We start from the raw sequence: 15,911 nt of genomic DNA, 5'->3' as shown, positions 1-15,911 counted from the left end.
GAATGCAAATTGGTGCAGCCTCTGTGGAAAGCAATATGCAGGTTCCCCAAAAAGTTAAAAATAGAATCACCATATGATCTAGTAATTCCACTACTGAGTATTTACTCAAAGAAAATGAAAACACTAAATCAAAAAGATAATCCAATCATGAAATGAGCAAAAGACATGAACAGAAATCTCACAGAGGAAGACATACACGTGGCCAACAAGCACATGAGAAAATGCTCCGCATCACTTGCCATCAGGGAAATACAAATCAAAACCACAATGAGATACCACCTCACACCAGTGAGAATGGGGAAAATTAACAAGGCAGGAAACCACAAATGTTGGAGAGGATGCGGAGAAAAGGGAACCCTCTTACACTGTTGGTGGGAATGTGAACTGGTGCAGCCACTCTGGGAAACTGTGTGGAGGTTCCTCAAAGAGTTAAAAATAGACCTGCCCTACGACCCAGCAATTGCACTGCTGAGGATTTACCCCAAAGATACAGATGCAGTGAAACGCCGGGACACCTGCACCCCAATGTTTATAGCAGCAATGTCCACAGTAGCCAAACTGTGGAAGGAGCCTCGGTGTCCATCAAAAGATGAATGGATAAAGAAGATGTGGTTTATGTATACAATGGAATATTCCTCAGCCATTAGAAACGACAAATACCCACCATTTGCTTCAACGTGGTTGGACCTGGAGGGTATTATGCTGAGTGAAATAAGCCAATTGGAGAAGGACAAAAATTATATGGTCTCATTCATTTGGACAAACATTATATGGTCTCATTCATTTGGGGAGTATAAAAATTAGTGAAAGGGAATAAAGGGAAAGGAGAGAAAATGAGTGAAAATATCAGTGAGGGTGACAAAACATGAGAGACACCTAACTCTGGGAAATGAACAAGGGGTAGTGGAAGGGGAGGTTGGCGGGGGGTTGGGATGACTGGGTGATGGGCACTGAGTGGGGCACTTGACGGGATGAGCACTGGGTGTTATGCTACATGTTGGCAAATTGAGCTCCAATAAAAAAAATTTAAATAAAATAAAATAAATCAAAAAGATACATGACCCCTAGGTTGACTGCAGCATTATTTACAACAGACAAAATATGGAGGCAGTGCAGGTGTATATCTGCAGATGAATGGATAAAGAAAATGTGATATGTATACGTAATGAAATTAAGTTTGTCATAAAAAAAATGAGATCTTGCAATTTTGCAATAACATGGATGGATCTAGAGGATATCATGCTAAGTGACGTAAGTTAGTCAGACAAACACTATATGATTTCCCTCAAATGTGGAATTTAAGAAACAAATGAACAAAGAAAAAAAGAGACAAACAATCAAAACAGACTCAAATACAAAGAACAAACTGGTGGTTGCCAGAGTGGAACTGGGTGAAGGGATGGTAAAATAGATAAAGCAGATTAAGAGTGCACTTATCATGATGAGCACTGAGAAATGTATAGAATTGTTGAATGATATTGTACACCTGAAACTGATATAACACTGTATGTTAATTATAATTTGGTAAAAATATTGCCTAAGGTCAGACTTCTAGCAAATGGCTGGTTCAGATCGAACTCAGGAATTCCAACCACAGTCTCACATCGCTATGCTATAGTGCCTTCCTACGTATTTAGACGAAGCCTCGAAAAAAATTGCTTTTGTTTGAGGAGGAGGTTGGCATGCAGGGATTGTGATTTTGTACTACATAGTCAATGCTGGAGGACATCACAAGAAATGGTGGGGTCAAACTCAAGACTATTTAATGCCTGTAAGGTAGAGAGGATTGTGGCCCACATTTACACAGTGCCCCCTTTGGGAGAATAGGAACAAAAGGTCTCTGAAGTCTCCAGTGTACAGAAAAGCTATAGTGTTCCTGGGCGACCATTTGACTTCATCTTATGGTCACTGTGAATCTTGAAACTGTGGAACTGATCACACTTCCTTCACTACTGTGACTAATGAGGAAGCTTACTTTCGTGACCCCCCCTCTACTAATTAGGGCTCGCACATGATATATTAAACAGTGTTTTTTCTCTTTGCCCTAAGATCCTTACTTTTTCAGGTTCTGTCCAATTGAATTGCATGGACCATAATATCATGTCCTCAAACCTTTTTGGAAGGCAGTGGAATATAATACAGATATACATCTTCATGAGCTCTTGGAAATTTAATGCTTTCTAGAAACTGAAATGTGGGTGTCCAGGTTAACATGGTTGCACACAAGCAGCTAACTATCCTAGCTTCCCATTCAATAAATCCTGAAGGATGCCCCTCTTATAAAATCCAAACAAAACAACAATAATAAAAGTCACTGGCACTAGGAATAAAATCTAAAGGTAAGCCCATATGCCAAGTCCTGTTCTTATCAACTGAACACAGCCTCTCAGGGAGAGCAGAAAGAAAAGAACAGAAAATATACCTTGGGAATAGAATAAATGTTAGAAAAACATTAACAAGTTGAGTCACCTATCACCTCTCATTTCTTCTGCTGGAGTCCAGAAGTCAAGAAGATTCCTCCATACTATGCAGAACTATTTCTGAAATTGTCTCCTCCCCTCACTTTCCCTTGTGCCTGTATATTAAGAATGTGACAAAGGGGAGATCATCATACATAACAATTAGTAATAAATACTGAAACTACTGAAAAGTCCCGAGAGAAACGGAAGAACCAAAATATTTAACACAAGGCCAAAGCAGCGCTTTAAGATTTGTTTGACAAAAAGAGGGGTAAGTTTCTAAAAAATGAGTCCTAATTAAATTTATAATTATGGAGATGGGAAAGGATGGGGGGAGGAGAGTAAAAATATTTTAAACTCCATGATACTCATCAAAACAGGCAAAAATATCAAATCACTACAAATGAAAAGAGCAAAATATGTAGCAAATGACAGAAACCAATAAGTGAAACAGCCAAGAAAAATCCAAACTCCCCATAAAACATAAAACAAAGTCATATAAGTAGGACTGAACTCTTCTGTATTAAAAAGAAATAATTTTGCTTCATGACCAAAGAGGCAAAGACTCTGAATGAGTTAAAGAACATCCAACTTTGTTTCTTAACAACAGTCAGACCAAAATCAAATTACACAGAAAAAATGGAAGAGAATAAAATGTACCAGGCAAACAAAAATAAGAAGTAGCACTGATATTATCAAAGGAAAGTTCAAAGCAAAAAAGATTCAGTGAAACAAAAGGGGTCCTTGTATATGGAAACAAGCCAAGATCCATAATTATATAATAGTCCTGAGCATCTATGAGTTGCTTAACATAACCTCAAAATTTACGTAGCAAATAACTTTTTGGTAGATAAGAAGAGACAGAAATACAACTACAGTGACATACTAAATTACTCATATCATCTGTGACAGAGCAAGTTGATAAAGAGGATATATCGAGGTAGTTTTAATGATGTAATTAGTACCATTGAATTAATAAATGTAGCGAAACTTTATATCATACGCTTTCTTTTCAATTCCATTGATGATTTTTTTAATTGAGCACATGCCAGGGCATAAAGAACATGAATAAAGTTTATAAAATATAACAACATAAAATGTATTTTCATTCCTTCTTTATTCATTTATTCAAAATGATTGTCAAGCCAATAAAACCCCAAACTGTGATGATAGACCCTTTAGAATTGCATCGTTCCATACAAGAACCACTAGATACATATGGCTATTTGCATCTAAATTAACTAAAAGTAAAATTAAAAATTCAGTTCCTTAGCCACATTTTAGTCTATGACCACATCTTAATCACATTTTAATCAATATGGAGCTTGTGGCTGCCATATTGGACAATGTAGATACTCCTATGCATTCCTGTCATCACAGAAAGCTCCACCAGACAATGCGACTTTAAGAAAACAGAGTTTATGATAACAAATGGGGACCAAATAGTTAATACCTAATAGATCTCTCACAAGTATATAAGAGAAAACACTAGCATTCCAGGATAAAAACGTAATAAAGACATGAACTAATAATTCATAAGAAGGAAATGTTAACCAAAAATACACATATAAAATAAAAATTGTTAAACATAACATCATTTTGCAACTATCAAATTAGTAGTGATAAAAAATTATAATACACTTTACACTAATTAGGGTGTGGTGGAAGAGTCATTCATAAGTGATGAAGATAAGTAATAACTTTTGACAAATCACTCTAGAAAGCTCCCATTCATTAGTCATTTTAGAAAGCCTCATTCTAGAGAGCCCCACTCTAGAAGCAGTGGTTCTGACACCTGGCTATACACTGGAATCATCCTGGGGACTTTTAAAAAATACAAGGCCTGAGCCCTCATACCCACAGATCTTTATTTAGCTGGCTTGAGATGGAGCCCGAGCAATGGGTATTTTTCAAGCTTATAGAGTCTGATGTGCAGATTGGGCTAAGAACCATTATTCCAGAGTTATAGAGATATAACTTCAGGGCCTGGGGTACAGCAGAAACCTCATCTGAGTGTGGGGCTTTAAGAACAGGGACACTTAGGCCTACAGTTTGGCTTTCCATATAGAGCTGTACCACGTAGCCGGTCCACTGAGTTCCCAATGTACCCATGTGGTGGGAACTCACCAGGGAAAGAAGACTGGGTGGAGGTCAAGGCAGAGAGGGACTGAGACAGTCCTCTGGCCCCAGAATGACACAAGGGAGAAATTGGCTTTTTATATGCTTTCATGAAAAAAAAAAAAGTTTTTGTGTAAAAAAAGAGGGTTGGCCTGCCTGGAGTGGCCAGAATGATGGGGATGCAGCCACAGCTATCGTCAGAGACCCTGGAGAGTAGGCAAGACCAAGGTTTTCATATTAATGCAGCACACAGATGCCTTTCCAGACCCCCTGCCTCCCACCATGTCTTGAAACTCTGCAACGCTCTGGAAGTTGGATGCAATCTCAGGTGAAAAAGCAGGAGATGGAATCAATTCAGATTGTCCTGAATTGACTAAGAATAAGAAAGTTTCTTTCACTTTGGATCTGAGCTTAAAATTAAGAGTTTATGGCCTGAGTTACCATTCATTATCTAGAGTACTTATCACAAGAATCCCAAGCAGGCACTCTTATTGCAATCCTGGTTTTATAGATAGTAATGCTTTGATTCAGATAGAAAATAATTTACATTTCTAACATTTTTTTGCTTTATAGACTTTAATGTTATATGACTCAATTCATAAGGGCTCATGACTGTTATGTCTTAGTAATGAGATGCACCTGGTTTAATGTAAAGGGTGTTTTATGTATCATTCAATGATTTCTGTCCTGACTTCTTACTTTGATTATAATATTATATATCCAGCTTGTGTTTTTTATTTGTGTGATGTTACTTTTGATGCTTCTATAAGCATTTCTTTTATGTACCACTAATTGTTTTATAGTCAGCAGGTAATCCAGGAAGGAGGGAGGGAAGAGGGAGAAGAAACAGAAACCCAATCACTGTGAGGGTTTTTTTTTTTTTTCTAACATCTCAATATAACTGAATAGAAAAAAAACTAAAAAGAAAATAAATGATTTGAATAATATAATTCATATGACTAATACATACCTCATTTTTTGGTACCGTACAAAGAAAACCCCTTATTTTCTATATTCATTCATGGTAAATGATACTATTTTTTTCCCCAAAGAAGTTTAGGGATGCCTGGGTGGCTCAGCGGTTGAGCATCTGCCTTCAGCTCAGGTCCTGACGCTGGGATCCTGGGATCAAGTTTCGCATTGGGCTCCCCATAGGGAGCCTGCTTCTTCTCTGTGTCTCTGCCTCTCTCTGTGTGTCTCCCATGAATAAATGAATAAAATCTTTTAAAAAAAGGAAGTTTTTCTGCCAAAAATCTTTTTTAAAATTTCTTTTTATTGGAGTTCAATTTGCTAGCATATAGCATAAAACCTAGTGCTCATCTCATCAAGTGCCCCCCTCAGTGCCCGTCACCCAGTCACCCCCACCCACCGCCCACCTCCCTTTCTACCACCCCTTGTTCATTTCCCAGAGTTAGGAGTCTCTCATGTTCTGTCTCCCTTTCTGATATTTCCCACTCATTTTTTCTCCTTTCTCCTTTATTCCCTTTCACTATTTTTTATATTCCCCAAATGAATGAGACCATATAATGTTTGTCCTTCTCCGATTCACTTATTTCACTCAGCATAATACCCTCCAGTTCCATCCACGTTGAAGCAAATGGTGGGTATTTGTCGTTTCTAATGGCTGAGGAATATTCCATTGTATACATAAACCACATCTTCTTGATCCATTCATCTTTTGATGGACACCGAGGCTCCTTCCACAGTTTGGCTATTGTGGACATTGCTGCTATAAACATTGGGGTGCAGGTGTTCCAGTGTTTCACTGCATCTGTATCTTTGGGGTAAATCCCCAGCAGTGCAATTGCTGGGTCGTAGTCGGCCAAAAATCTATAGCAAATCTTACATATAAGAGCAAATCAGAAGTGAGATTAGAACACTTGACAATCAATTTCTTCTATTCAACACTGTTTTGGAGGTTCTCTCTAGGGCAGTTTTATTTATTTATTTATTTATTTATTTATTTATTTATTTATTTATTTTACTTTTTATTATTTTTTCCCAGGACAGTTTTTTTAAAAGAAAAAAACAGGGAAAAGAAAAGAGAGAACAATAATAGGAATAGAAAGGGGGAAGATGTCATTTTGGGGGGCCCCTGGGTGGCTCAGTGGTTGAGCATCTGCCTTTGGCTCAGGGTGTGATCCCAGGGTCTTGGAATGGAGTATGCATCAGGCTCCGCAGGGAGCCTGTTTCTCCCTCTGCCTATGTCTCCACCTTTCTCTCTGTGTCTCTCATGAATAAATAAATAAAATATTTTTAAATGTCATTTTTTATGTTATTATCTGGATGGAAATCCTGAAATAATCTATACATATATTGTTAGAATAAGTACCCATGATTTCTATATACCAGTCACTGAAAATATAATCAGAGAATATTCCATTTACAATAACCAAAAAAAAAAAAAGTTACCTAGGAATAAATCTCAATCTCACTAATGATACATATGTTCTTTATGGAGAAAATTATATGACTTAAAGAAAAACCCACACAAATGCAACATGTTTATGCAACAGAAATATCCAATATTATAAAGGAGCAAACCTCCTTAAGAGAATTTTAAAGAATATGGAAGTACACAACTTGTCCTATTATGTTTAAGTCTTACTACAAATATATAGTAAATAAAATAGTGAGTTAGAGTAGAGGGCCCAGAAAGAAACATTTATGAAAATTTATGAAAGAAATGTATTTACAGATTAGAGAGAGAGAAAAAAAAAAGGATGGAACAATTGGGGGGAAAAATTCAATCCTACCTCATGTCGTACACAAAAATCCATTCCAGGGAAAGTATAGTCCTAACTGAAAAAGCAAAATTAGAACACAAAAGGAATTTAGAAGAGTATCTAGGAGATTATATTTATGACTACAAGATGGGGGAAGGAATCCACAAGACGTATAAATAAAAGTCACCAACCATAAAAAAAAAACACTGACAAATTTAGCCACATCAAAACTTTAATTCATTCAAAGATACCATTTTTAAAAAGTGAAAAGACAAGACACAGCCTTGGAAAAGACCTGCAATACACATAGGTAACAAAGAATTAATAATCAGAATTCTGAAATAAATAAATAAATCCTAAAAATTGATAAGAAAAATACAGTCATCCAAAATAAAAGCAGGCAAAACATATGGATAGGCAATTCACAGAAGAGGAGCCATAAGTGGCCAGTAAACTTACAAAAGATGTTCAATGTTACTAATAATTGGAGAAATTCAAATTAAATACAAAAGTGAGTTTATATTAACAGCCATTGGATTAACAGTTAAAAAGATTATCAATTCCAATCCCCCAATGCAGGAAAATGGGAATGCTCTTAGATGCTGGTGAAGGCATAGTAGAGTAATTAATGTGGGAATATCTGGTAAAATTAAAAATTTGCATGCCGTAGCATAGCAATTCAACTCCTAGACAAGAATGCTTTTTGTTTTGTTTTAATGTTTTCAGCTGCATCCTTTGTAATAGGATAAAAAAAAAGAAGCAAATTTGGCATGCATCAACAGGGAAGTGGATAAACTATGGTATGGTACTACTGTGGGATATTATGGAACAATGAAAAAATTAAAATGAAAACAACATGATTTACATGGATGAATTCCACACACATAAGATGGAGAACAAAGTTAATCTCTGTATATATACAGTATACCCTGAAGTTTAAAATCATGGTGAACAAAAACATACATTGTTTAGGATAGATACATATACATACAAAAGTCTTTATCAAGTTGAGGAAAGCCTCTCCTGTTCCTAGATTATTATCATGGGAAGGTGTTGGATTTTGTCAAATACCTTTTCGGCATCAATCGATGTGATGATCAAGGTTTCTTGTTTGGCCTGCTGTTGGAGTGGATTACTTTGGCTGCTTTCAACCACTGAACCGAGCTTGAGTTCCTGGGATAAACCCCACTTGGTCAGGTTGTGTAATTCTTTTTATGTATTGCTGAATTTTATTTGTTAATATTTTGTCAAGGATTTTTGCATCTATTCATAAGTGATATTAGTTTGCAGTTTTCTTTCTTTTACTGGCTGTCTGACTTGGTATCAATCAGGGTAATATTAGCTTCATAAAATAAGTTGGAAGCCTTCCTTTTCTTTCTCTTTTCTGGAAGAGACTCTATAGAACTGGTATGAATTCTTCGGTAAAATCCTAGTGGGATTCTTCAGTGAAAGAATCTAGGCCTAGAGATTTCTTTTTCAAACTTCAATTATTATTTTGTTTTTTTTTTTCAATTATTATTTTGATTCAATTTAATTCTTCAATTTCTTTTAGATATTTATGGGGTTATTCAAATAATTTGTCCCATAGTGCATGAGCTGTGTTTTATTTTGAGGAATTGGTCCATTTCCTGTAGGTTGTCAAATTTGTGTCTGTAGAGTTGTTTGTAGTATTCTCTTACTGCCTTTTGAGGTCTGAAAAGTCTGTGGTCTCATCCCATTTCATGCCCAATATTGATAATTTATGTCTTCTCTTTTTTCTTTCTCAGTTTTTCAAGAGAGGGGTTGGCAATTTTACTGATCTTCAAAGAACCAGCTTTTGTGTTTTGTAAATTTTTCTCTATTGTTTTGTTTTCATTTTCAATGATTTCTGCTCTTACCTTCATTATTTCTTCCTGCTTACTTTGGGTTTATTTTGCTCTTTTCCTAGATTCCTGAGGTAGGAGCTTCTTGATTTAAAAATCCTCTGCTTTTCTAATGTATGCATTTAGTGTTATACATTTTCCTTTCAGCACCAGCTTAGCTGCATCACACAAATTTTGATACGGTGTTTTCTCATTTTCATTTAGTTTGATGTATTTTTATATTTCCTTGAGAGTTTCTCATAGACCCATGGGTTATATAGGAGTGTTCCATTTGTTTCCAGATGTTTGGAATTTTTCTCTTATCTTCCTGTTATTCTAGTTTGATTCTGTTGTGGTCAGACACTGCATGATTTCAATTCTTTAAATTTGTTGAGGTTTCTCTCATTGTTATATAATATACCTCTGTCTTTTGTCAAAAATTTTGCACTGAAGTCTACTTTATCTGATACTAATATCATCACTCTTGCTTCCTTTTGATTAATCTTTGCATGATATATACAAAAACGTTTCCATCCTTTTACTTTCAACCGCCCTATCTTGTTAAATTTCAAGTGAGTTTCTTATAGATAGTATCTAATTGGGTCATGTTTTAAAATCTACTCTGCCAACCTCTGCCTTTAATTGGTGTATTTAGACCATTTATTCCAATGTTAATTGATATATAAGGCCTTAAGGCTGCTTTTGGTTTTTTGTTTTGTTCTCTGTTCTCAATTTTCTTTTTCCTGCCTTCTCATGTGCCACTGAAATGTTTTTAAAATTCCATTTTATTTATCTACCTATTTATTCAAGTGCTTCTTGAATGTACCTCACAAAGTAGCTTTGTTAGTGGTGTTCTAGGTATTACATTATTCATGTGACTTATCACAGTCTACCACTGTTAACATTTTAACAATTCAAGAGAAATGTAAGTTTACCTCACTCTAAGTCCCTTTACTCTTGCTTATAATATAATTTCCTTAATTATCCATACCTTCTACACATATTGAGAATATTAGATATTATCATTTTTCCCCAACTGTCAAACCAAGTTTAGAAAACTCAAGATGAGAAGGTGCTTCTAGTGTATTTACCCATGTTTTTACTTTATTGTTCCTTTTTTTCCTTCTTGTTTCCAAATTTTCTTCTTTTATCATTTTGAGTCTGTTTTAAGAATTTTCTCTAGCCATTCCTTTAGGATAATAGATCTCCTGGCAACATGGTCTCTTCGTTTTCCTTTCACTTGAGAATGTCTTGATTTCCCCTTCATTCCTGAAGGGTATTTTCATTGAATACAGAATTCTAGAATAACAGGCTTTTTTTCTTTTAGCACTAGAAAATGTTGATCTACTTCCATGGTTTCTGGTGGTACCATGATTTCTGATGAGAAATCCACTCTCATAATTATTTCCCTATAATTAAGATATATTCTCTCTCATTGCTTTAAGATATTTTTCTTTGTTTTTAGTTTTCAAAAGTTTGATTATGAAGTGTCTTGTTGCAAATTTATCTGTGTTCATCCTGTCTGGGTTTCATCATCTTCTTGAATTTGTAGATTTTTGGCTTTTGCTGAATTTTTGGCCATTATTTGTTTGAATACTTTTTCAGCCCCATACTCTTTTTTGCTCTCCTGGATTGCTAATGACATAAGCATTAGATCTTTTCATATAGTCCCACATGTTCCTGAAGCTCATTTTATCTTTCAGTCTATTTTCTTTCTCTTGTTCAGACTGGGTAATTTTAATTACTCTATCTTCAAGTTCACCGACTTTCCCCTCCTCTGTCCTATTTTACTGCTGAGTCCATCCAATGAGCTACTGTCTTGTTCAGATATAAAATTTTCATTTTTTTCTTCTTTATGTCTTCTATTTACTTGTTAAGATTTTCTTTCTTTCTTTCTTTTTTTTTTTGGCTGAGATTGTCTGCCTTTTTCATTTTTTTTCCAGTCATGTTTATAATTGCTTCTTGAAGCAGTTACATGATAGCTATTTCAAAATCTGTCCAATCACTCCAATATCTGTTTCACCTTGGCATTGGCATATGTTGTCTTTCTCATTAAATTTGAAGTTTTTCTGATTCTTGATGAGTTTTGTTTTTCTTGTATTTTAACTATATCTTGGACATTTTGGATATTATGTTACGAGAATCTGGATCTTATTTAAATTTTCTGTTCCCCACATGACCTCCACTGACACTGCAAGAAGATAGGTTAGTGGTGAAAGTCCTGGATCTCCACAAGACCTTCTCCAACACTACCCTGATGGGAAGGGAAAGGAGTGCCTCAGTACTATCGAGTAGGGAATGGAAGTCCAGGTCCCTACAAGCTTTCAATGATACTGTGTATGTAGGGGGCGGTTTCACTGATATTGGGTAGCGTTGCAGCTCCTGGCTCTCCACAAGAACTTCTCTGACACTATCCCAGCAGGGAGAACAACAGGAACCTCCTTATAGCCAGAAAAGCCTCTGTTGACAGGGTAGGGCCACAGTTTTATCCATAGTGTTTGACTAAAGTAGGCTGTTATTGTCTAAAAGTTTTCTGTCTTACAAAGCTATCCCTTTTCGAGTCCTTTAGCCAAAGAGAGCAGCTTTTTGCTGTAGCTTTTGTGGTCTCTACCATTAATGTTTTGGGGTTGTAGTTTCTCTGGCCCCCAGTTCGGGATATTTGAGCCAAAAAAGATACCCAGGGAACTCATTGCTCTGTTGTTGCTTGGGTCCCGAGGTCCCCAGCTAGCCTGCCTTCTTCCTTCCACCTCTCAATCTTCTTATGTTTGTTTTAGATACAATTTCTAGGATTTGACTGTACTTAGTGGAAGAAATAGGGAAAAGTGCATCTCCTCCATGTTGTCTGAAGTTGGAACTATTACTTGTATATCTTCTAGTGTTTCTGAAATGTTTCATAATAACTTCTTAAAAGATTAGATGATGCTAGTGAGTGTTAAAGTATTTCACTCTCTGCCTCCTCACTGCTTTAGAGAGGACTAACTCCCTTTTCTCGCTCAGCTTTGTCCTTTCCTTCAAGTGCCCCCTTCCATCCCTCCCACCAACCCCAAGAAAAGAACTTTAAGTAGCTTCTGTTGATAATAGGGCTGGGTGGCAGACAGAAGCCAACAGCAAATCATGTTACATTCAAATTTAAGCATGGGAAAAAGGGTTATTAAAGGGGGTTTTAATATTTTTAAAAGGGAAGTCATTAGAGGGTTTTGATATTTTAAATATTTAACAATTAGTACAGTTCTATGTGAAGGCTCCTGTTCCCATGAATCATCATGCCCAGAAGATTCAGAGATGAGACCATCTACCAATCCAAAGAAATGTGTTGTTTCAATGTTTTTTTAAGAACCAGGATAGTCTTACTGGCCCATATCAGCCAAATACCAGCCTTATCTATAACTACCCAATGTTTTCTTCTGCCAGCAATAGGTAGTGAAGCTATTAAGATGAAGAAAGTTGTTTAGAAATATTTCTAATGACAAGCAGTACATAATCAGAGTCAGGAAATGGTGAACTAAAAGAAATAGCTGATAATTCTTATTCCTTCATATCGCTCAACAAGTCAAGAACAATGAAAAAATACATTAATTCCCTTTGAGAGATGCAGTCAATATTCTGTTGGTCACGAGTTAAATGGAACTCTACAATCCTTTCATTATCAGAAGACCAAATATTTCAATCCCCTAGAGTACACACTAATGTTATAAATGGACACACTGGAATTTCCAAAGCAGAATCCCAGTTGGATATATCCAAAAATCACTATGCACACAGCAATGCAGAGATCTTGGGAGAGTTTGCCATCTGATATTTCAAGAGCAGGAAGCAGCTGGAAAAATCATTAAGAACTACAAAAAAAATTACATTTCTAAAAGCTAAGAGTAATTTACATTTTAAAAGGACACTTCGAGAATCACAAAAGAAATTGAGAGAATTAAGGCATAGAGAATGTTCTTTTGTAGGTAGTTGATTGAGTGGAAAACAAGACCTAGGGCCAGATAAGACAAAGGGATTCACATGGTCAGGACAAGTTTTGTGTGTTAAGACCAAATGTAAACTACTGGTTTACTTGTAGCCCTGAGGGATCGGAGGGAGGGTGAGTTTGGTGTTGAAACCTGGGTGGCTGATGACCGAGATGGTGTGTCTTCTGTGTTGGACAGTCCCTTTGTCACATGGATGTGACAGTTTACATAGCTCTGTAAAACATTAAGAAGAAAAAGACAGTACATAGAGTTAAAATCTTGGTACACAAGAGATTTGTTTACAAAGAAAATAATTGCAATGTTGTAAGCCAGAATATTGTTTAGAATTAATTTATAACAAACTAAAGGAAACAAAAGACAACCAAACAAGAAAAATAGGGGAAGAGTTTCAGAATACATCAAGTGCAGGGTTGGATGAGCCTTAGGTTGTATAGACTTGCCCAATGATCAGAAGATTGCAAACCCAAGTAATTCCCATGCTACTTTTCTATTCTGTTTATATCTTCTGTACAATGCCTGGCACCATATTCCTTTACAACCATCCCTAACCACTAGATTTAGCACACACACACACACACACACACACACACATATATCCTAAAGTACTTCCTAGAAAAGCCTCATCCACTGTGTTCTAAGGTTGCTCTGTTTGCCAAGGATGAAGATACCAAGAATGGACCGTGGAGCTAGGCTCCATTGGGGACTGTGGGAAGCGTAATAAACTTGAAAGATAGAGACTAAAGATAAAGCACAGTGGCCACAGAGGGAGAAGAATTCTCCCTGGAGAGAAGCAGTGTAGTAGGGATTGAGAAAGTGAGGCAGAGGATTCTATAGAGAGTGAGAAAAATGGAGTGACCTATACCAAAGATTAAGCAGATTCCACCCATTGGGAACACAAAAGCCATCCAAATCACTGAAGGGAAGATGGACCTTTCTAAGGTATATTCAGAACAAGAAAGGCACACTCCCTGAAATGATATGTTAACAAAAGGAGGGAGAGAGAGGGAGGGAGGGATGGAGGAATGGAGAGAGAGAGAGAAAGAGAGAGAGAGAGAGAGAGAGAGAGAGAGAAGAAAAGGAAAAGTTTCTTCTTGTTTGCTGCTGCAGTTTCTTTTTTCTTCCCCTGACCATGGAGATGTTTTTTAAATTGGAAAGGGTAACAAAAACATTTTAAGACAAGTAAAGTCCTGAAGAAGAGAGAATATAGTAGAAGTAGGCTCCCCTAAATCAGTGTAAGTTTCCATGCCCAGGTTAAGTTGTATCCCAGGGTGCTGGAATCACTATAGCAGTGCTTTCACAGTTTGGTCTTGGAGAATTCATTGACAATAAGAGAAGTACTGGAGACAAATAATATTGCTATTTTTAACATGGGAACAAGGATTTACAAACCAGTACACTTGACTTAAACCTTAGCAAATTCAAGTTTGTGAAAGAAATATTTATAAAGCACCATACTGAATGATAAGTGTTAGAAGGTGTTTACAAAGAAAAAATCATCGCAAATTAACTTAATTTCCTTTTACTTGGGCAGAGGTCAACGAATTTATAGCCCATAGGCCAAATCTGGTCTGCAATATGTTTCAGTAAATAAAATGATTGGAACCCAGGCTATGAACATTAATTTACATATTGCCTATTGTTGCTGTCATACCACAATAGGAGAGTTGGATCATTGCAAAAGGATCTGGCCCTTTACAGAAAACTTTCTGACCTGTGAGTTAGAAAACACCACTGATGTAGTTTTGTCTTGATTTCTGCAAAGCACGTATAAAGGTTTCTTACATGAAGACATTAGAGAGATGTGAGTAGGAATCACATGGGAAGTAGACTGTCCCTGGAAGTGAGTCTCCAAAGACTTGTCACAGGACATTACTCCTGGCCAAGTCCTGGATCCTATTGTTGACAGTGACTATGACAAAGGCAAAGCTAGCAGGCTTGCTGGTTTTATAGAAACTTATAAAATTGTCAATCTGGAAGACAGATCAACACCCAAAATGATCTCATTGAACTAGAAAGTGGGGCTGAAACCAAAATAATAAAAAGACAAAAATAAAGGTTGCAAGAATGAAAAAGTCAAGTGCATATATGTTAGATGACAGAAACCTGGTTTAGCTGTTCATGTGAAAAAGACAGGAGTGCTAGCCTGACCCAGAGCCAGTTGTGTGATGAATTGCTAAGAAAACCACCCCTGAGAGACACAGGTAAGATGGTGGACTAGGGAGCTCCAGGCCCATGTTCCCCTAGGAAACACTGAACAGGGAGTCCAACTGGAACAACTTCGTAGGAGTGCTGCAAGTCAGTGAAAGAGCTGTAGCAACCAAGCGAATGCCCAATCGAGAAAAAGCCCCATTAGGGATGCCTGGATGGCTCAGTTGGTTAGGTGTCTGCCTTGGACTCAGGTCATGATCCCAGGGTCCTGGGATTGAGCCCCACTTTGGGCTCCCTGCTCCAGGGGGAGCCTGCTTCTCCCTCTCCCTTGGCCTACTGCTCCTCCTGCTTGTGTTCTCTCTGTCAAATAAATAATATTAAAAAAATAAAAATAAAAACAGTAGGAAATTTCAAGTTTTTCCCCCCCACTCACCTTTGCCAACCAGAGACAGTCGAACAATGTTCTAACCTGCCTGGGGGCTGCCTGATTGGTCTCTGTGTCACCAAACTCAGATGGCCAGAGGTGGCACAGCTGGGATCCCACACAGGTGACACTGCAGGAAGCAGGGGGCAGGGAAAATCCAGATCCACGCTCACCCAAGGCAAGAAATTACTGACTGAAGAGTACAAAAGAATGTCTTCAAAAGA

The 15,911-nt window shown here is 37.0% G+C and overlaps 1 protein-coding gene across 1 annotated transcript in view; it reads right to left on the bottom strand.

Annotated features, from left to right (window-relative positions):
* Window positions 1-12,257: 12,257 nt before the first annotated feature.
* The window catches only part of LRGUK (leucine rich repeats and guanylate kinase domain containing), a 117,524-nt gene continuing 113,870 nt past the window's right edge, over window positions 12,258-15,911 (bottom strand). The window contains exon 20 of the mRNA XM_041728194.1: window positions 12,258-13,328. Within this exon, the coding sequence (XP_041584128.1) occupies window positions 13,198-13,328 (131 nt within the window). The 3' untranslated portion in view covers window positions 12,258-13,197. The remainder of the gene's footprint in view (window positions 13,329-15,911) is intronic.

The sequence above is a fragment of the Vulpes lagopus genome, chromosome 13, assembly GCF_018345385.1.
Source record: "Vulpes lagopus strain Blue_001 chromosome 13, ASM1834538v1, whole genome shotgun sequence".
NCBI classification, from domain to species: Eukaryota; Metazoa; Chordata; class Mammalia; order Carnivora; family Canidae; genus Vulpes; species Vulpes lagopus.
Note: the sequence above shows the minus strand (reverse complement) of the source record. Positions and strands in the feature narration are given on the sequence as shown.